At 34.3% G+C, this 19680-nt stretch overlaps 3 protein-coding genes across 6 annotated transcripts; 1 reads left to right on the forward strand and 2 right to left on the reverse strand.

The window, feature by feature from the left end:
* The first annotated feature begins 37 nt into the window (after nt 1-37).
* Nucleotides 38-5409, forward strand: LOC140982602 (uncharacterized). Of its 3 annotated transcripts, XM_073449178.1 has the most exons (13): nt 42-849; nt 1116-1262; nt 1342-1399; nt 1878-1990; nt 2085-2256; nt 2451-2688; nt 2770-2830; nt 2916-2963; nt 3087-3172; nt 3256-3346; nt 3453-3752; nt 3825-3986; nt 4361-5409. In XM_073449178.1, the coding sequence occupies exons 2-13, from the start codon at nt 1182-1184 to the stop codon at nt 4718-4720; spliced, it is 1770 nt and encodes a 589-aa protein (XP_073305279.1). In that variant the 5' UTR covers nt 42-849; nt 1116-1181; the 3' UTR covers nt 4721-5409. The 3 variants fall into 3 exon arrangements, with proteins under 3 accessions (XP_073305277.1, XP_073305279.1, XP_073305278.1); XM_073449176.1 differs by having other exon boundaries at nt 38-849; nt 2916-2964; nt 3100-3172; nt 3453-3986; XM_073449177.1 differs by having other exon boundaries at nt 2499-2688; nt 3453-3986.
* LOC140982603 (AP-2 complex subunit sigma-like) lies at nt 5335-7377 on the reverse strand. The gene is made up of 6 exons (XM_073449179.1): nt 7227-7377; nt 7010-7108; nt 6874-6924; nt 6404-6577; nt 5868-5927; nt 5335-5563 (listed from the first exon to the last, which is right to left on the reverse strand). The coding sequence occupies exons 1-6, from the start codon at nt 7227-7229 to the stop codon at nt 5522-5524; spliced, it is 429 nt and encodes a 142-aa protein (XP_073305280.1). The 5' UTR covers nt 7230-7377; the 3' UTR covers nt 5335-5521.
* Nucleotides 7378-8608: 1231 nt separating this feature from the next.
* On the reverse strand, nt 8609-12030 carry LOC140983226 (hexokinase-2, chloroplastic). 2 transcript variants are annotated; one of them, XM_073450179.1, is made up of 9 exons: nt 11496-12030; nt 10329-10479; nt 10069-10254; nt 9905-9979; nt 9636-9794; nt 9457-9552; nt 9250-9380; nt 9062-9143; nt 8609-8984 (listed from the first exon to the last, which is right to left on the reverse strand). In XM_073450179.1, the coding sequence occupies exons 1-9, from the start codon at nt 11771-11773 to the stop codon at nt 8652-8654; spliced, it is 1491 nt and encodes a 496-aa protein (XP_073306280.1). In that variant the 5' UTR covers nt 11774-12030; the 3' UTR covers nt 8609-8651. The 2 variants fall into 2 exon arrangements, with proteins under 2 accessions (XP_073306280.1, XP_073306281.1); XM_073450180.1 differs by having other exon boundaries at nt 8844-8984; nt 9062-9135.
* Nucleotides 12031-19680: the final 7650 nt, after the last annotated feature.

Consider the following 19680-nt stretch of genomic DNA (forward strand, 5'->3'; position numbering starts at 1 on the left):
TTCTCTGGGTTACTTGTTTTTCCATCGATCTTCAGTGGGTTTTTTAGCGTAGATGTTTTTATTTTGGATCCTTTAAGATTTTTTGAATCAACGAGTGTGTCTCTGAATTCTGTTTGGTTGTTATGGGTATTAGAAAGGAAAAGTTTTCCTCCGTTTTTGCCTTTTCGTTATCATTATGATCGACATCCTCTGTTATTCAAAGTTCCAAGAGAACTAAGTATTTTCCCTTTTTGTGAGACTCAGCTTAATCCACTCTGTATTCATTTTTGTAGCGTCCTGTGAACTCCTTGCATCTTAATTTCTTGGTGTGTGTGAATGTAGGAGACAGCAAACTCTGTGTGTGTGTGTGTGTGTGTGTGTGTGTGTGACAGAGAGAGTGTGTAAAGTGTGAGTGTGTGTGAGAGAGTCCTTTTATTGCGTGAAGAAGAACCCGATTCTCTGAACACCCTCTAATAAAAAGGACTACATCCGCATTTCTTTTTCCCCTAACTTTCCTAACAAACCTGCCCTCTCTTCTCCTTTTCTCTTTGAAGATTTCAGTCCCTCGCATTTTCTCCCTTTGTTTTCTGTCCATCTTTCATGAAAATTTGAGCTTTACTCTACTGTGCAGGCACTTTTCTGCAGAAAAAAGAGAATCTAAAGATCTGATGCATTTACTGAGTTGTATGGACTCAAATTCCGTCATCGAGAGCGGCTTTCAAGTAAATCCCCGTGTGTGCATATCTTTTTTTGTCACCTTTGTTAGAAATGGACAACACTAAATGACTGAGGGCCTGCACGAGAAGATAACCACCCATCCACAAGCATTTAGCATTCTTTTTGGTACGATCGTCAAATTCGTTGGCGAAAGTACGATCACATCCTCGATTTCGTGTTTAATTTACTGTTACTAGGCAACAAAAAGTCATGAATAATGGATTCTTGTCTTTATCTGCGTTGTATTTTCGTTTCTCGAGTCTACAATACTGAGGTTTTTATTATGCTACGTGTCGCATTATATTCTTTTTTCTATCCTTTTTCTTCTTTTGGGCTGTTGTTTGTGTTTTACGTGTTATCTTTTTCCTGTTAAAGTCATCTCCTTTTGTTCATTGGATAGTTCATTTTTGGTGGTTCAGATTAGGACAGGAATTTTTATGTTGCTGTTCAACTGAATTTGAATCGGAGAAGGAAAAGAGTGTGAAATGGGTTCTGTTGGATTTTGTGGTGAATCTGAACCTCAGCCTAGTACTAGTAATAGCAAGAAATTCAAGTTACCCAGAAAGGTAATGTCTTGACACATCATTAAATTTTATATATGGTTTTGTATAATTCCTTATTTTTGTCCAATCTTTATTTTTGCAGCTTCTGGATGAATGTTGTGCAGTTAATCATGCTGCAATTCCTAGGAAGCTACGGTCTGGTGTGTGACTTAATTTGTGATTAATTATTGTTTCGACTTCTTTTCATGCTCGTGTTAATTGGTTTCATTCGGAGACCACTGATTTAGTTGGGTTCTGCATGGTGGGTCTTCTGAGAAGTTTCCGGTTTCTTACTTGGTAGTGCAATTTGAAGTTTATTTTTTTTATTTTTAATGGCTTTTTTCCTTGGCATGTGAAATACTGTGTTGTTTATTTATCCCCATAGTTTTTTTTCGTATAATGTGTTGTTTTAAGTAGCAATGGAGTGGACTAAAATAGATTTTGGAATAAAAATTATAATTTTAGAAAAAATTATATATAATCGTTTTTTTCATAAAACCTCAACTGTCGTCGAGGTCGATCACGCTCCTCGTCCGTACCGAATCCGGCCTTGCTGAGAAGTGCAGTGTCATCAGTGAATGATCAATTCTTTAGTTTTCCTATAACCCCTTTTGAGTTGATTCTGTTTCCACGTCGCAGCCATCAAGAAACGAGGCCTTGACTCTATGCCAAATTCGAAGAAACAAAATCGGTTGTATGATGGAGTTGAAACAATCCGGAAAAGCGGGGCCAAGAAATCCAGACTGAATATGGTTATGCGTTGCCATATTTGAAACTTAACATGCATTGTACAGACCACTTGAGGATGAAAAATCGATTGAGAACTCAATGCAATTACTTTTGCAGAAACAAGGACATATCACTAAGGATGAGAAAGAAGTGGCTGAGACCTTGTATCTTTTAGCCAACATGTTCTATGATGCTATCAAGACTGATGAGAGAGGATTTGATGTTCACCCTTCGGAAACAAATTCTTCAATTGTACTAGAAACGGGGAGCACCACGACCGCAGCCCAAGGTTTGAATTGTTTCTTAGTTGTCGTCGTTTCCCTTTGTGATCTGAAAAAAGAGGCTCACATATCCCAACCTGGGTAAACAATTTGTTCTAATAATGACAACGGCATCATTTACTTAATGTCAATGGCATCTTTTTTTAACTCAGCACCCTTTAAGATGTTTCACATGGGAATTCCATTAAATTTATCCCCTCAGCTTTCTTGATTCCTATTTGTTATGCCATCTACATCCCACAAAGCACAGATGCTGGCAAAATTGCCGCAAGAGCAACCCTTGAAGCTCTCTGTCAAACTTCAAATTTGGAAGACTCAACATCAAAAATTGCTCCGTTAAAAACTTTTGACGATCCTCTGCTTTCCAAGCTCCACATTAGCAAGCAATATCCCATCCTCTTGGCTTCTGAAGATCGAACCAATTTAGTCACTAGTGCCAGGTAGATTACCAGTTCTTTCCTCCCATTACCTTCAATTTATGTGCCCTCAGTTTTGGTCTAATTTGTTATTTGATCATATAGCAAAACAAAAATATCTGCTCTAACTACTGTGCCAAGTGATCGGGGAATCACCATGGAACAGGTATGCCTCAAGAATTCCAACATGCGGATAATATTTTGTTGATTGATAGATAACATACTACAAGAAGATTCTCCAATATTTTCAGGTTGCTGCTCCAGGGATCCAAAATTGCCCCAGGGAGGACAAAAATAATGGTAAACTATTCAATTTAATGGGATTTTCTCATTTACTCACAAGACTAGTGTTCAAATGTGGAGGCTTTTTTTTGTATATTTATACTGAATGTGGATGTATGAACGAGTCACATGACCTACTGGTTTGCGAGGTAGATTTACTTCTTTGGCATTCAAGCTTGTCTTCAACAGTAACTCAGGGCACCGAGACTCTGGAATCCTGCCCACGGTCAGTAATTGTTGTTTCTTGGAACATATGTTGTCTTCTTCCTTGTCGAATAGATGTCATGATTCTTATTTTCTGATTTCAAGATCCTCCATTAACAAACTTCCTGCCTGGTTTGAGACTACAAATCATGTCATCCAGCATCCTACACCTGAAGAAAGTTTTACCAAGAATAAGGTAAGCCAGCTGCCAGCTCTGTTTTAAAATTAAGTAATTTAAAAAATATTACCTATGGGGGATCGACAAACTTATCTATGTATTCCTCCGATCTTTAACAAATCAGCACCATTTAGTTAAGGCTGAACCAATGAGGTTGCGGAGGAGATGTTCTGCCCATATTTACATCTGTCATTTGATCAAAGTCATGCAAGTATCAGACAGAAAGGAAGGATTACCGGGGACACTCTTTGAGCCAGGACCGCATATAAATATTGAGTATCAAAGAAATGGGATTGATCACACAAGTGGTCCTTTGTCTTTCAGCGTCAGTTCAATCCAAGATACCATTCTTTTGCATAAGAGTCTCTTTCAAGATCAGCAGCAGGCCTCAAAAATGCATGCCTCGTGTTCTCCACTTAAGCAGGTGAGTTCATTGGTGACACTGTCTGATAGACTGTTTGTTTGTCATGTATCTTGGACAATAAATTTTTTGCAGGGTTCAGATTTCTTATCTTTGGCTGGACACAGTGATGAGGTGCTGAAACAATTTCACTCGTCATACATGCAGTCACAAAATAACTTGGCTATGCTTTTACCACAGCCCCAGAATTGTTATTCAACATTCCATGAACGATCTCCGGCTGTGGCCACAAAGCAGGTGACTCGATTGTGTCCTCCATCTCTGTAGTCTCGCTATCAAATTTTCTTGGAACATTCTTTATTCACACGTCTTGCTTGTCCTTACCTGTTTTCGGCCTTGTAAACAAATGTAAAGCATAGCAGGGATTACCATAATATGACGATGTAAATGCAATCTTGATGACCATACTATCATCAAAAGTATTTTTACATGACACATGTAACCTCCAAATAAATGAAACAAGAAAATCCAGAATGATGTTTCCATCTGTCTCCATTATGGTTACTCAGCAGACAATAATTCTTGCCTCCATTATTCCTCAAAGCTCACTCTATTTACATTCTTGTCTTAAAGGTGAATTGATTCTCTGTTTCGTTGATTTTTTGAGACAGCTCCCCCCATTTCATAGCAGCCAAGTTGCGGCTCTATCGGCTCTATTTGCAGCTCAATCTCCTCCTGCTGGACTTCCCACCTCATATTCACAGGAAAGGGAAAATGGAGAAAGTGACTCGTCTTTCTTTGTTAACTGTGCTCAGGCTCGGCCGCTTTTCCCGCACTTGCATTCTTCACCTGGCTTAAATTATCAACAGTTTCCACAACAGCAGTTTAACTCAATCCATCCACCACTGTCACTCTCAAATGTGAAGGGACACGGCTTACGCCTCCCTTCAGGATTTGATAGAAACAGAGCAACATGCTATCCTGGTAATATGTCACAATTGCAAATATTCTGCAACCAGCAGCGTCTTTGAAGTAGATAAATTGGTGTCAATCAGACTTTTCAGTGGAACAGCTCATTGTTTGGCATGTGTACACTGATTGCGATCCTTGGAATATGGCTTGGGTAAGTCAGACCCGGGTATTATTTACTATTTGGTAATTTTGCATCTTCTTTTTGATGTCCTAACATAAATGAAGCATCGCTGACATTATCTTAGATTTACAGATTCTGTATGGAATTTAATTTCTGGGGACCTTATTATTTTATGAATTTTATGGGAGTTGATATTTACATTCTATTTCATGTTATCTACACTCTATTGTGTAAAATATGTGTCAAATTTATTTACAAATAGAGTGCAAATAACAAGAAATAGAGCGTAAATATATCTCTCTATATACATACACATTAATTGTGATGTCCGCGGACATTCTATTATTTACAACCTAGATCCTTTGTTGCGAATAATATAATCTCTTTAGGCTCATGAATGAGACACGTCTCTAAATACGCTTATCAAATGAGCACATTAATATCATTTGTCTACATTTATGAAACATAAATGGCTCCAATGGATTGACTTACAGTAACTTAAATTTTCCTCACCGACGGAAAATCATACAAAGCTAATCAAGTGAGTTCCCATATTCAACCAATGAAGTCCCCAATTAAAAAAAGATTGTCGTACAACATTCTTTACAAACAAAATAACAACGAGTTCAGATAAAGCAAGGAATAGGAGCACCGAAGGGGAGAATTACGGGATTGACTTTAAAATATTACAAAATAAGGCTTCATCGAGCTCATAAAACAATGCAGATTAGAAGAATCTTTATTCCTGCTTTTCCAATTCCCCCATTCTCTCTATGATTGCCTGAAGAAAAAAGGGAAAGAGAAACTAATTGCCATGTTCACAGATGATCTCATTTTCAATAAATATTACTTGGCAAAGCACAAACCTTTTGTACAATTGTATGAGCATGTTTAACATTCCATTTGAGTGTTTTAAGTCTACATGTGATTCATTTTTTATAAAATCATGACGGGGGAAACAATATTGCCCAAAACCATTTTCACGCGTTGGTTTAGGAAACATATGGGAGGTCTTGTACTTTAATCCACATCAATGAAGCTATCAACATGTTCTCCAACTTTTAAAAGGTGAGGGAAAATTATACCTTCTTGCTTGTTTCTTGGAGTTCCCCAGCAAGAATGAACTCGTCTAATATAAGGTAAACCTTGAAAAAACACAATAAACATCCCATCTAAGAATAACACAATTAATGAACGAAATACAACCATTCTACATGGCTTGGAACGTTAAAGATGTACATAGCGAGAAGATATACAAAGGGCAGTGATGTGGTAGTTTCCTATGATTCAAACTGAGAAACAATTTATGTGAGTTAACACTAGGATAGAGCAGTTCTAGGTCATAAATGACTGGTAGTATTTTGAGCAGCTAAGCCAAAGTTGATCCTGAGCTAAAAGTCAGCTCATAAAACTAGTCTGCATTCCAACCAGTAAAGGAAGCAGAATAAAATTTGAAAGAAACATACACGTAACAACTGACACTGATGGTACTTATTTACGAAACAGTCATGTACAAAAAGGGCTCATGCATGTGTGTAGTGTAATTGCACTTTTAAACAAGCATACGTTAGAAACATATGAGAGCTTTCTAGTGATTATAAAATCAAGAAATGCAACATACCTTGTGGAAGTTAAATACCAAATCTAGCTCGCAAACATTGCTGAAAAAATGATCCAATATCTCCACAAATAAGTGGATGCATTCCAGGTAAGCTAGCTCATTGTCGGTAATATCTACACACAATGAGAAAAATAATCCAGCATATCGCCTGTAGATAACCTTGTGGGTTCGGAACTGCAAGAGAAATTTTGTTGGATAGTGCATCATCATGTGTTGTGATGCCGAGATGAAGACAACCCAAACAATACAAATAAAACTATTGGAATGAAAAGCCATCCAGAAACCATACAAACAACTTGATCTTGTGATCACAGGAAAATATTGATCTCATATATGCGCTATTTGGGAATAAACATCAACACTACAAGGGTAAGAGGTTCTTTTATATATACCTAGGATTCAAAAAAGGACAACAGAATCAAAGCCCGCGATCAGCTAAAAAGGATAAACAAAAAACAGAAATCGCTCACCTCCACAAAATTGGTATGTTTGGGATCTCTATTGACAACCAATCGATGAACCTGCAATGCATAGAGTGAATACGGATTTAAGGAAACTTGCGTGAGAAATTCGACATGCTTAAATAAAAAAATTAAAAAAAATTACCTCGTACTCGACCTTATGCTTCTCGGATTCCTCGAGAGGTATGTAATATTTGGCCAGTCGAGTTTTTCCTTGCCTGTTCTGTAATATTATGAATCGGATCTGCAATATTCAATGAAAGAGACAACAAATTTCACAAAGGTAGACCCAAATTAGCAAACTTTCAACACGAAATCTGCAGAAATACAGTGAAACTGCTGATGCAAAAATATTGTAGTACCATTTTGAGGAGAATGATTGAGCCCCGCAGATCGCAATTTTGCAAAATTTAGCTTTGGCGGAAAAGAAATACAGTAGCCGACGGTAAAGCCAAGGAGCTCGATCCCCTTTGAGTTTATTTTCAAAATATTAAATTAAAATTAAAAATATAGCCATCTTCCATTTGGTTTATTTAAATATTATATTTACACAAATAAATCTAATAAATTTTAGAATTATAAACACACGTCAAATTTGTATTGATCTTATATTTTATATATTTAAATTTATATTTATCTTTTATTTTTAAAATATTAAATATAAAAAATTATAAACATCAAGGGAATATATTTAGTGTTAGAAGTTATTATATTTATTTATTATTGTAATATTTAAAAATAAAATTAGATTTTTTTATTATGACAAATCTCAAGTTAATTAAATATAATTAACCCTTAAAAATAAATATATACCAAATTAAATTTGTTGCTTATACATTTAATAGAAAAATGAGATTTGAAAGAAATAAAATGCAGAGAAATTTCCATGCATGGTATGAAGCATTGTAGAAATATGGATTATTCTATGTTATATTTGAAGTATTTCTCCATTTTTAATGTGTTTTGGTTCTAGAATCATTTATATATATGTCAATTTCTATAAAAATGTGAGAGACTCACATGATCTAATAATTTTAGAATAGATGGAGAAATAATCTCGGTATGACATAAAATAACCCGAAAATATCTAATGAGAATAGATAATTGACGGAATTAGATGAAATGGTTATGTTTTTCCTTTTTATAAAAAATTATTATTATTATTTAGTTTTAAGATTTTTTATTATTGTAAATAAACAAGAATAACAAAAACAATATTATTGTAATTTTGTTGTATCTTTTATTATGTATATATATACAATAATTGTTTAAGTGGTAGTAATAATAATAATTAAAATACAAAAAAATTTTAAAAATTATTGTTTGATGAACTATTAATATTATTGTTATCATAATTGTTTTGCATTGTTTTACTTATTACTATTACAATAATAATAATAATAGTTTTTGAAATAAAGAAATTATTATTATTGTGATCATTGTACTCTAAGCCATTAAATATAAATTTGATTATTTGAATTATTTATTAAGATCATTTAAATACATTTATTAAATAGTCAAATCAATCTTAAATTTTTTTTTAAATCAATATTCTTAATTTTATAACAATTATCTATATTTTAAAAAATGAAGATGGGTGTGAGGGTTCTACTTCTACCGCAGTTCTGCATCAATGCACTACAATACCTCTCCAATTTGAAGTAAAAATTTGGTGCTGGGTTGGAGTAGCAACCCTGCCCTATGCAGTGCAAGGTTCGTAATATACAATTAATTTGCTATCTCACAAAATAATTCAAACTTGAATCTCAATCATTTCGTTCAAGAACTCAATGTTCATACATTGAGTTTGTAGCAGCCAAAAGAGCAGCCCCTATCCCTGAACCATCCTTTGAGTGCTCTATCACTATATTTTTCGACGCTTCCACTCCTAAAAGCTCCGTCACAGCTTCTTGAAGATAGTTTCTATACTGAGGGTAATGCTCATACAGCCCTCCATCCATCGCCACAACCGTTCTTTTCCCAAAAATGACCCCTTTCGTATCCCCCTCCATTTTCTGTAAAATCCCCACGATTCCTGCGCCCGCTAGACGCCCACCACGCTTTGCAATAGTGTCGCACACGTCCATCACAATCTTTCTTGAACTCGGGTTTGAGTTCACCTAACATCGAGTCATAAAATATCATAATGACAGAGTAAATGAATTCGTGAATGAAATTTTAAGTACTTTGAATTTACCCCTGACACTTCATGTAGAATTGATCCGACGACTTCAAAATCTTTGGAAGAATCTTGTTGTATTGCGCATATATCTGGTGTCCTAAAACAATGAAGTTTCCAGCATGTCAAGGACGAAAGTGCAAATGATATGAGCCTGTGTTTATACATACTTTTCTATGCAGTTTGATCTATTACCAAAGTGTTACCTGAGAGAATACGGGGTCTGTAGTTTTTCGGGAACAGATTCACCGAATATTCTGTCTTCTTTAGCCATTTTAAGCAGCACCCTTCTGGCGATTTCTCCAAGATACATACCAGAAATCGTTTTCTCAAATATCTGTTTCCATTATAAATCGACATTTTAAATCCGAGCCGCATCTACAAAGAGTGGAATCAAGAACAAAAAGTACTACCTGTTCCCCAGGGTTGATGCTTTCAGCATCCATCTCTCTGTCAAACTCAGTCAGGGGAATCCCATTTGCGAATGCTCCCCACTCCGTGTTCACGATCTAAAAAGTTCGAATTTAAACATTCTATAGATAAATCTGGGGAATCCAACTCATAGTAAAATGGTAAAAAAAAATGCACCAACCATGCTTCCAGATTTTGAGTTAGGATCAAGCAGCAGCTTGGGAATAGCTTCGACGCGTTCCACATAACAAGCATTTGTTCCGGTCCCTAGAATCACTGCAACCATGACATCATCGTCCCAGTATCTAGCTCCGGCCAACGTCCCAACCGTATCATTAACCTAGCTTAACAACATTAAAAAAATTCGAAGGCACAAGAACAATGAGCCACATTCTGATAATTTTGATCCATAAGAAAAGAATATTGCTCAACGATCGAACAAGAATGTACCAAGGCGGATACTCGCATATTCATACCCAATCTTTCCATTGCTTCATTCAGGCATGAAACCACATCTTTTCCTGCCTGTGGAACAGTTTTTACACGTTTAAGGCTGTAAAGTAATGTGTCGAGCAAAGTGCCAATAGAGTGGTAAATATAAATATACACTTAACAGTTCCAGAAACGGCAAATCCCTTTGTCCATTTTATGAGGATGCCTGAATCAATTGAAGTCTGCTTCACTGGGAAAGAAAACGTGAATCCCAATTCTCTTGTTCTCCCCATTTGATCAAAAAGAAACTTTCCAGCTTCTTCATTGGCAAATTTTGCGAGCCCAGAAGCGATGAAGTCGAAAAGCTCCTTAAAAACGCGAGAACGAAAATGTAAGCATGATGAGTGTAGACAAGAATTCATCAAGATTTTGTCTTTGTTACCTCGGAGGTTCCGAACATCAATTCGGATGGAATGGAAACTTGCTCGAATTCAGTAGCCACCACTCTTTCACTTTTTCCTCCTAATTGCACTCTTAGAACTCGAAAATTTGTACCGCCAAGATCCAATGCATAGAACAATCCCTTTTCATTCCTTCAAATGTATACCGACCAAACGCATCGACTTCAATTTTTGATCATATTGCCACTGGGAATGCATGATTTTTTTTTATGATTGAGCAACCAAGTTAATAGCTGAAGTTCGATGACATGATTTATACGTTTTAATATTTCATTAATTAATAAATTAAGAATATTGATTTATACCCGTATGAGTTTTGAATTGACTTTTTAAATTGCATTATTAAATGAGGTATCTATAGCATTTTTCTTAAAATAAGAAAATTGTTTTGTTTTAGAGACTATTAGTTATACCACTCATTTATTAAATTTCATATATATCTCAAAATTAACCCAAATAATTAAATATTTTAACATTATTATAATCAGATAGTTAATTTTACAACTGAATGATTAAAAAAACACACTAATTTAAATAAAAAGTTGATTGAAATTAATTTTATTAATCGTGTTATAATTCTAGAATATTAGTAAAAATATATACTAATTGTGATATTTTAAAAAATAACCAGCAGTAACATATATAGTTGATGGTACAAGGAGAAAAACAATATGATTACTTATAATGAGATGGGTTGAATAAGTTATATATGCATGGTTGAAGGGAGCAAAGCGATGTTATTAATCACTTGATTTAAAAAAATTATTTGGGCAGTGATCATAAATTAACGTGTAAATGAAATCACAAAAATATTTTTGTGAAATAGTCTCATATGTTAATTTTATATGAGAGATATTTTATATGAATCACTCGTGAAAAAATATACTTTTTATGTCAAAGTACAACTTTTTATTTTAAATATGAACATACATGGTTTACAGGCCCATCTTACGAATTACTATCTCACAAATACTTACTCGAATGAAATGAACCTTATTTATCTCACATGTGCATAAATTATTATTTCACCTTATTAAAATTTTAAAATCCTCCGGTATTTTCGAATTTAGGATGTAATGTTTAATACCTAGCTACGTTTTAACATGCCACGATCAAGAAAATCAAAAGCGAGAGGGTAAAAGGCATACCCAGTGGGCAGAGCATCGACATAGCTGAGAATCATCTTGAGATCACTCCCTCCATCCGCCGCAAGCCCATCCCGCATGTCAGCTGCCATGGCGTCTGACACGTGGCGCAACACGGGCAAAGGGGTGGCGCAGTCTCTCTGTAGCTTGGTTAAAATGGGATGCGCCGAGATGGTGCTGGATCGGACGGCGGTCATTACAACTCTGGGCCGTGGGGCGCGCCTCGGTGATCGAGCGGGGTGGAATGATCTGACGGCTGCTATGGTGGTCATGACCGACATTGTTGAAATGTGGGTGAGAATCAGATCAAGAAATGCGTGAGGTGGGAAGAAGAAAAAGGTTTTAATAATCGGGAAGAAAATGTGAAGCTTTATGGGGTTTAAGACCCACCACCTTAATTATTTCTTGATGGTATCTGTGGAACAGTATATAATCTTTCAAACAAAATAAGATAAATAGAAAAGGGAATAAAGATTAAAGATCAGAGACATTGGAAGTTAAAGTGTTATCAACGAGATGCCGTTAGAGAACAAGAACTTTGTAAGGTGGTGACAGGTCGGGCGGAGAAGACTATGTTAACTAGCACATTTGCATTGTTTCTTGGTTTTTTTTTATCAGAATATATTGTGCTATATTTGACTGAATTTAAAAATTCATAATTTATTAAATTTAATATACATGATAAGTCTTATGTATATTTAATATATTTGGTTCTTTTAGGTGTTCTCAAGAATCTATGTCCATGAAAATTAATATTTTTGACATAAAAAATAATTTAAGGGTTGATACCAACAAATTTAACTATCTAATTGAGAAAATTCACATTTTTAAATTAGTAAGGATAATATTTTTATTTTAAAAATATTTGAAGTTTATGAATATTTTTATTTGGACGAAAATCGGGATAATGTTTTGTAAACCGTTGGACTCGGGACAAGTATTATTGGGCCCAAGTGTTATTTAAATTTGGAACAACGCGCAGTTTTGAATTTTACTAAGACCAGATATGGGTCGGACTACTTTATTTAGTTTAACTTAGCCCACCACGACTCCTATGTCGTAATAAATTTTTGTACAATTCATCTGGAAAACAATAGTGTGATTGTTGAAAAATTATTTAAAAATGTGTTAAATATTTGTGTTGAAAATGTGAATGTTGAATGTTGAAAATTAGGTAAAATTAGGTGTTGAATATTGAAAATTAGTGTGTGATGATGTAGGTAATGATGTATTTTATTTTTGGATTATTTGTAAAAATTTTCTATAAATAGATCTCTCATTTGTGAAGAAAATCACAATTGAGTTGAGAGAAAAATATTATAAAGTGTGTAGTGTGATAATTTTGAGAGTTTGAGATTTTTACTTTTTTACCGTAAATTTTTACTTTTTCACAACACGTTATCAGCACGAAGCTCTAAAAGTCCTCCATATTTTTCCAAGCTCCGAACAGAAGAAAAAGGTAACAAAAGTAATAATATTTATTTTACTGTTATTTATTTATTGTTTATATATGTAATATATAATATAATGTTATTGTTAGAAATAATAAAAATAATTTTTTCAAAAACTTGTTATAAATCCTGGGAGGATGTTAAGACGACATCCCACACTCCCGGTAAGGGATACGACAAGTATAAAAGCCTATAAGGTTTTTTAAACAAAATAACTTATGACACCTAATTATAATAATGTGATATGATATACATAATTATTTAAATATGACTAATATTATATACACCATATTATTACCATAAAATTATACAAATACATACATTTATTTTCTTATACACCAACGGTAATAAACGGTAACAAAACGGCTAGTTTTTGCTCTATAAATACAATCTCACAAATACATTCAATCACTCCAACTTTCTCTTCTTCTCTAAAAATTATTCTTCATCAAATTTTCGAAGAAAAAAAGAAGATGGCTTTCACGAGGTTATTTTTAATTATTTTGGTTATCATACTCACCAGTCTTGTATTTATCGGAGAATATCCTCCTCGTGTGTTTTCTTTATTTTTACGAATACTTGTACTTGTTGTTTATCCATTACTTTGTATTGCAATATTCATTAACTAATAAAATGCATCGTAATTTTTAGTACCACCATGGCAAACTTGGCAAAGCTCGAATTCATCGCTCTTGATATTACTGGGAAAAACTATATGCCATGGACTCTTGATGTAGAAATGCATCTTGAGTCATTGGGTCTAAGCGAGACCATTAAAGAAAATGGTATATCTTCATCACAAGAAAAAGCAAAAGCTATAATATTTTTACGACGACACCTTGATGAAGGTTTAAAATGTGAATATCTCATCGAAAAAGATCCCATGGCTCTGTGGAAAGGATTAAAAGAGAGATTTGAACATATAAGGGAAGTTATACTTCCGACCGCCCGTGATGAATGGAATATGTTAAGATTCCAAGACTTTAAAAAAGTCAGTGATTACAATTCAGCGATGTATAGAATAATCTCGCAGTTAAAATTTTGTGGACATGAGGTTACAGAATCGGAAATGCTTGAAAAAACATTTTCCACGTTTCACGCATCAAATATAACACTACAGCAACAATATAGAGTGCGTGGATTTGCGAGATATTCTGAACTCATCGCCTGTCTTCTTGTGGCGGAAAAGAACAACGAGCTATTAATGAGAAATCATCAGTCCCGACCCACTGGATCAACAGCATTTCCAGAAGTAAATGCTGTAAGTAAAAATGAATTTAAACCTGGAAACCAAAATCAAATTCAAAGACAAAGTTTTGGTCGAGGTCGAGGTCGAGGTCGAGGTCGTGGACGTGGACGTGGACGAGGAAGTGGTCGTGGTCGTGGACGCGGCCGTGGTTTTGAAAATAATCGAGATAGTTATTTCTATAACTCATCTCAAAATAACGTCCCAAACCATCCACAGAAAAGGCATCAAGAAAACATGAGTGTTAATGAAAATCACTCGAAAAGATTTGAAAGTTCTTGTTTCAGATGCGGTACTCCAGGACATTGGTCTCGTATTTGTCGAGCCCCTGAGCATCTTTGCAAACTTTATAAAGAATCGATAAAGGGGAAAGAAAAGGAGACCAACTTCACTGAGCGAAGTGACCGTTTGAGTGATTCAACTCATTTTGATGCTGCTGATTTTATGAATGATTTCTCTGGAAATGATCAATATGTTGGTGGGATAGAAATGAACAATATTGATGCTGCAGATTTTCTCAATGATTTCTCTGAAAATGAACAATATAGTGGTAGAATATAAATGTACAATAATTTATTTTTCATGTATTTATATGATAATGTTTTATTGTACAATTATGATATGTGTTATATTTAAATATGTATTGTCATTAATTTTTTTTCATTGCATATTTTTTGAAGTTCAAATATGGAAAATGCTATGAGCAAAGCTGAAGTTTGCATACCCGATAGTGGTACAACGCACACTATCCTCCGAGATAAAAGATATTTCTTGGAACTAAAACCAACAAAAACAACGGTGAATACAATATCAGGTCCTGTAGACTTGATTAAAGGATGTGGTAAAGCACAATTTTTGTTACCTAATGGTACAAAATTTTTGATCAATGATGCTTTATATTCACCACAATCGAAAAGAAATTTGTTGAGTTTTAATGATATATATTCCCATGGGTATGATACTCAAACAATGAATGAAGGGAATGAGAAATATATGTGTCTTACCACATATAAATCAGGAAAGAAATATGTGATTGAAAAACTACCAATGCTCCCTACTGGATTGCATTATACACATATACGTCCCATTGAATCAAACATGGTAATTGATAATTCTTCAATATTAACCAATTGGCATGATCGATTAGGACATCCTGGTTCAACAATGATGCGAAGAATTATAGAAAATACACATGGTCATCCATTGAAAGACCAGAAGATCTTTCAGAATAATAAGTTTCAATGTAAAGCATGTTCTCTTGGAAAACTTATTATAAGACCATCACCAGCCAAAATCCAAACTGAATCACCAATGTTTCTTGAACGTATTCAGGGTGATATTTGTGGACCAATCCATCCACCATGTGGACCATTCAGATACTTTATGGTATTGATTGATGCCTCCAGCAGATGGTCACATGTATGTTTATTGTCAACTCGAAATGTTGCATTTGCAAGATTACTTGCTCAAATAATAAAATTGAGGAATCAATTTCCCGATTATACAATCAAGAAAATTAGACTTGATAATGCTGGTGAATTTACTTCCCAGACTTTCAATGATTATTGTATGTCTATGGGAATCATTGTTGAGCATCCTGTTGCTCATGTACATACTCAAAATGGATTGGCTGAATCATTGATTAAACGTCTGCAAATGATTGCTAGACCAATGATTATGAAAACAAAGCTCCCTATTTCTATATGGGGACATGCAATTTTACATGCTGCTTCATTAATTCGCATCAGACCAAGTGCATATCATAAATACTCCCCATTGCAGCTTGCATTTGGTAAAGAACCAGACATTTCTCATCTGAGAATTTTTGGATGTATGGTGTATGTGCCTATTGCACCACCTCAACGAAAGAAAATGGGACCTCAAAGAAAGATTGGAATTTATATTGGTTATGATAGTCCATCGATCATTCGATATCTTGAACCACAGACAGGCGACGTGTTCACAGCACGTTTTGCTGATTGTCATTTTAATGAGGAAATCTTCCCAATGTTAGGGGGAGAACAGAAACATACCGAAAAAGAAATTACATGGTATGTATCATCATTGTTACATCTGGATCCAAGAACAAAACAATGTGAAAAAGATGTACAGCAAATTGTGCACTTGCAAAGAATAGCAAATCAAATACCAGATGCATTTGCAGACACAAAAGGGGTAACTAAATCATATATACATGCTGCAAATGCCCCTGCTCGAATTGAAATTCCGAAGAAACAAATTGAAGATAGTCATGATGTCATTAAACGCCTGAAGCGTGGAAGGCCAGTTGGTTCCAAGGATAAAAATCCTCGAAAAAGAAAATTCATAGAGAAACACAATGATCACAAAATAGAGAATGATGTTCCTGAAGAAACACATAATGATCACAAAATAGAGAATGATGTTCCTGAAGAAACACATGATGATGAAAATGTTTTGTCAGAACCACAAACTGACGAGAATCATGAAATCTCTATCAATTATATTAATACTGGAAAAATATGGAACCGAAAAGATATAGAAGAAATTGATGATATATTTTCTTATAATGTGGCAATCGACATCATAAATGATAATGAAGATCATGAACCAAAATCTTTTGGTGAATGTAAAAATCGGCAGGATTGGATAAAATGGAAAGATGCCATCCAGGTTGAATTGGATTCGCTAAATAAACGTAATGTTTTTGGACCTATAGTCCTTACACCTGAAGGTGTAAAACCTGTTGGATACAAATGGGTTTTTATTCGAAAGCGAAATGAGAAAAATGAAATAGTAAGATATAAAGCTCGACTTGTTGCACAAGGTTTTTCTCAAAGGCCTGGAATTGATTATGAAGAAACGTATTCTCCCGTGATGGATGCAATTACGTTTCGGTATTTGATTAGCTTGGCAGTATCTGAAAATTTAGAAATGCGTCTTATGGATGTTGTTACAGCTTACTTATATGGATCACTTGATAGTAATATATATATGAAAATCCCTGAAGGATTTAAGATGCCTGAAGCACAAAGTTCAAAACCCAGAGAATGTTATTCTGTGAAATTACAAAGATCATTATATGGGTTAAAGCAATCTGGCCGAATGTGGTATAATCGGCTAAGTGATCATTTGATGAAAAAGGGATATGTAAATAATTCAATATGCCCTTGTGTTTTCATTAAGAAAACAACATCCGGATGCGTAATTATTGCTGTATATGTTGATGATTTAAACATCATTGGAACGAATAATGAAATTCTTGAAGTTGTGTCATACTTGAAGGAAGAATTTGAAATGAAGGATCTTGGAAAAACCAAGTATTGTCTGGGTTTACAAATTGAACAAAAAGAATGTGGAATATTTGTTCACCAGAAAAATTATACAGAAAAGATCCTTAAACGTTTTAATATGGATAAATCAAATCCCTTAAGTACTCCAAAGGTTGTTAGATCATTAAACATAGAAAAGGATCCATTCCGTCCATGTGAAGATGATGAAGATATTCTTGGTCCAGAAGTACCATATCTAAGTGCTATCGGTGCCCTTATGTATCTTACAAATTGTACAAGGCCTGATATATCTTTTGCCGTAAATTTATTGGCAAGATTTAGCACATATCCAACAAAGAGACACTGGAACGGAATTAAACATATATTCCGTTATCTACGAGGAACGACAGACTTGGGACTTTTGTATTCAAAAGATGCTAATCCAAGTATAATTGGTTATGCCGATGCTGGATACTTATCTGATCCACACAAGGCACGTTCTCAAACTGGATATGTATTTACTCGTGGAGGCACTGCAATTTCTTGGCGTTCACAGAAACAAACACTTGTAACAACTTCATCAAATCATGCCGAGATTATTGCACTACATGAAGCAAGCCGTGAATGTGTGTGGTTAAAATCAATGACTCAACATATCCAAATCTCATGCGGATTATCATTCGACGAGAAGCCTGTGATACTATATGAAGATAATGCTGCATGTGTTGCTCAAATGAAAGAAGGATACATAAAAAGCGACAGAACTAAACATATTCCTCCTAAGTTCTTCGCATTCACCAAGGAGCTTGAGAAGAATAAATGTATTGATGTTCGTCACATTCAATCAAGTGAAAACTCATCAGATCTCTTCACAAAGGCACTTCCTACGACAATATTCAGAAAGCACATATATAATATTGGGATGCGCAATCTACGAAATTTGTGAAGAATTGTTCGTGTCAACATGAGGGGGAGTTTACGTTACTGCACTCTTTTTCCCTTACTATGGTTTTTATCCAAATGGGTTTTTGCTAGTAAGGTTTTTAACGAGGCAGTATAAAAACACGTAATGTATACAATCATTATGATCATCATCACAAGGGAGAGTGTTGAAAAATTATTTAAAAATGTGTTAAATATTTGTGTTGAAAATGTGAATGTTGAATGTTGAAAATTAGGTAAAATTAGGTGTTGAATATTGAAAATTAGTGTGTGATGATGTAGGTAATGATGTATTTTATTTTTGGATTATTTGTAAAAATTTTCTATAAATAGATCTCTCATTTGTGAAGAAAATCACAATTGAGTTGAGAGAAAAAATATTATAAAGTGTGTAGTGTGAAAATTAGGTAAAATTAGATGCTACTCAATTTTTTTTATAGTAGTTTGAAATTTATCTTCTACCTCATCATTTTTTAGTTGGAAAAAATTTACGTTTTTATTCTGAAACGGAATGAAACTTCCGTTTTAGTAGTCAATTTGTATATTAGTTTTAGTACATTAACTTGTATTTTTTTTTATTTCAGTACTCCTTTTGCCGGAAACTTCATCTACACAAATATAAATTCATCAAAACAATCAAATAAATTTAAAATTCATAGCTTCAAATCTTTCAATCCAAACGCAACATCAAAGCTATCAGAGTATGAAAGTTATCCGAAGATGCTATTTTACCTTAAGAGCTTGGGAATGTGTAAGTAAGCAAGTTCTAATAAGTACAATTGTCAATATTTATAATCTTAAATATTACTTAGATATTTAAGTAGTGCTTGTAAATGTTTAGTGAGAATGATTATGCATGTTTTTTTACAAAATTGTGAATCAGGCCATGCAACATCAACAAAGTTTCCAACTCTTCTAAAAAATGAAGTGATGATCTATTAGCTATACGTACACATATTATGAAACAAGATGAGGTTCGAACGTGAAGACCAAACTCAGAAAAATACTCAGATTTTTTTATATCAATAATTTCAATGCATAGCTCGATATATTAAATATACTTCCGAAGAAATTAGCGAAGTCTTTGGCTGGAATTAGACCGACGACGAAGTAAAACAACGTCTTCTACATCATCGATTTCGTAAAGTGCATAAGTAATAGCTTATATATAACTGCATAGTTTATATAGAATGACGAAGTAAATGTGTTTTATAACTTCAAAAGTTTTGTATTTTTGTGAAGTAATTTATACGAATGACTTAGGTGTTATGGAACTAAATTAGCGACGGTCTCCACTT

The sequence above is a fragment of the Primulina huaijiensis genome, chromosome 8, assembly GCF_012295235.1.
Source record: "Primulina huaijiensis isolate GDHJ02 chromosome 8, ASM1229523v2, whole genome shotgun sequence".
Lineage (NCBI taxonomy): Eukaryota > Viridiplantae > Streptophyta > Magnoliopsida > Lamiales > Gesneriaceae > Primulina > Primulina huaijiensis.

Bases quoted from the DNA above. Each gene is read 5' to 3' on its own strand.
- LOC140982602 (XM_073449176.1), top strand. From the start codon at position 1,182: ATGGGTTCTGTTGGATTTTGTGGTGAATCTGAACCTCAGCCTAGTACT. The intron at 3,173-3,255 runs GTCAGTAATTGT...TCTGATTTCAAG, and splicing joins ACTCTGGAATCCTGCCCACG to ATCCTCCATTAACAAACTTC. The intron at 3,987-4,360 runs GTGACTCGATTG...TTTTTGAGACAG, and splicing joins CGGCTGTGGCCACAAAGCAG to CTCCCCCCATTTCATAGCAG.
- LOC140982603 (XM_073449179.1), bottom strand. The intron at 6,925-7,009 runs GTAATTTTTTTT...TATGCATTGCAG, and splicing joins AGCATAAGGTCGAGTACGAG to GTTCATCGATTGGTTGTCAA. The intron at 5,564-5,867 runs GTATAATTTTCC...TTTTTTCTTCAG, and splicing joins TCCAAGAAACAAGCAAGAAG to GCAATCATAGAGAGAATGGG.
- LOC140983226 (XM_073450179.1), bottom strand. From the start codon at position 11,773: ATGTCGGTCATGACCACCATAGCAGCCGTCAGATCATTCCACCCCGCT. The intron at 9,980-10,068 runs GTTAAGTGTATA...ACTGTTCCACAG, and splicing joins GATTTGCCGTTTCTGGAACT to GCAGGAAAAGATGTGGTTTC. The intron at 9,381-9,456 runs GTAGTACTTTTT...TAATGGAAACAG, and splicing joins GCATCAACCCTGGGGAACAG to ATATTTGAGAAAACGATTTC.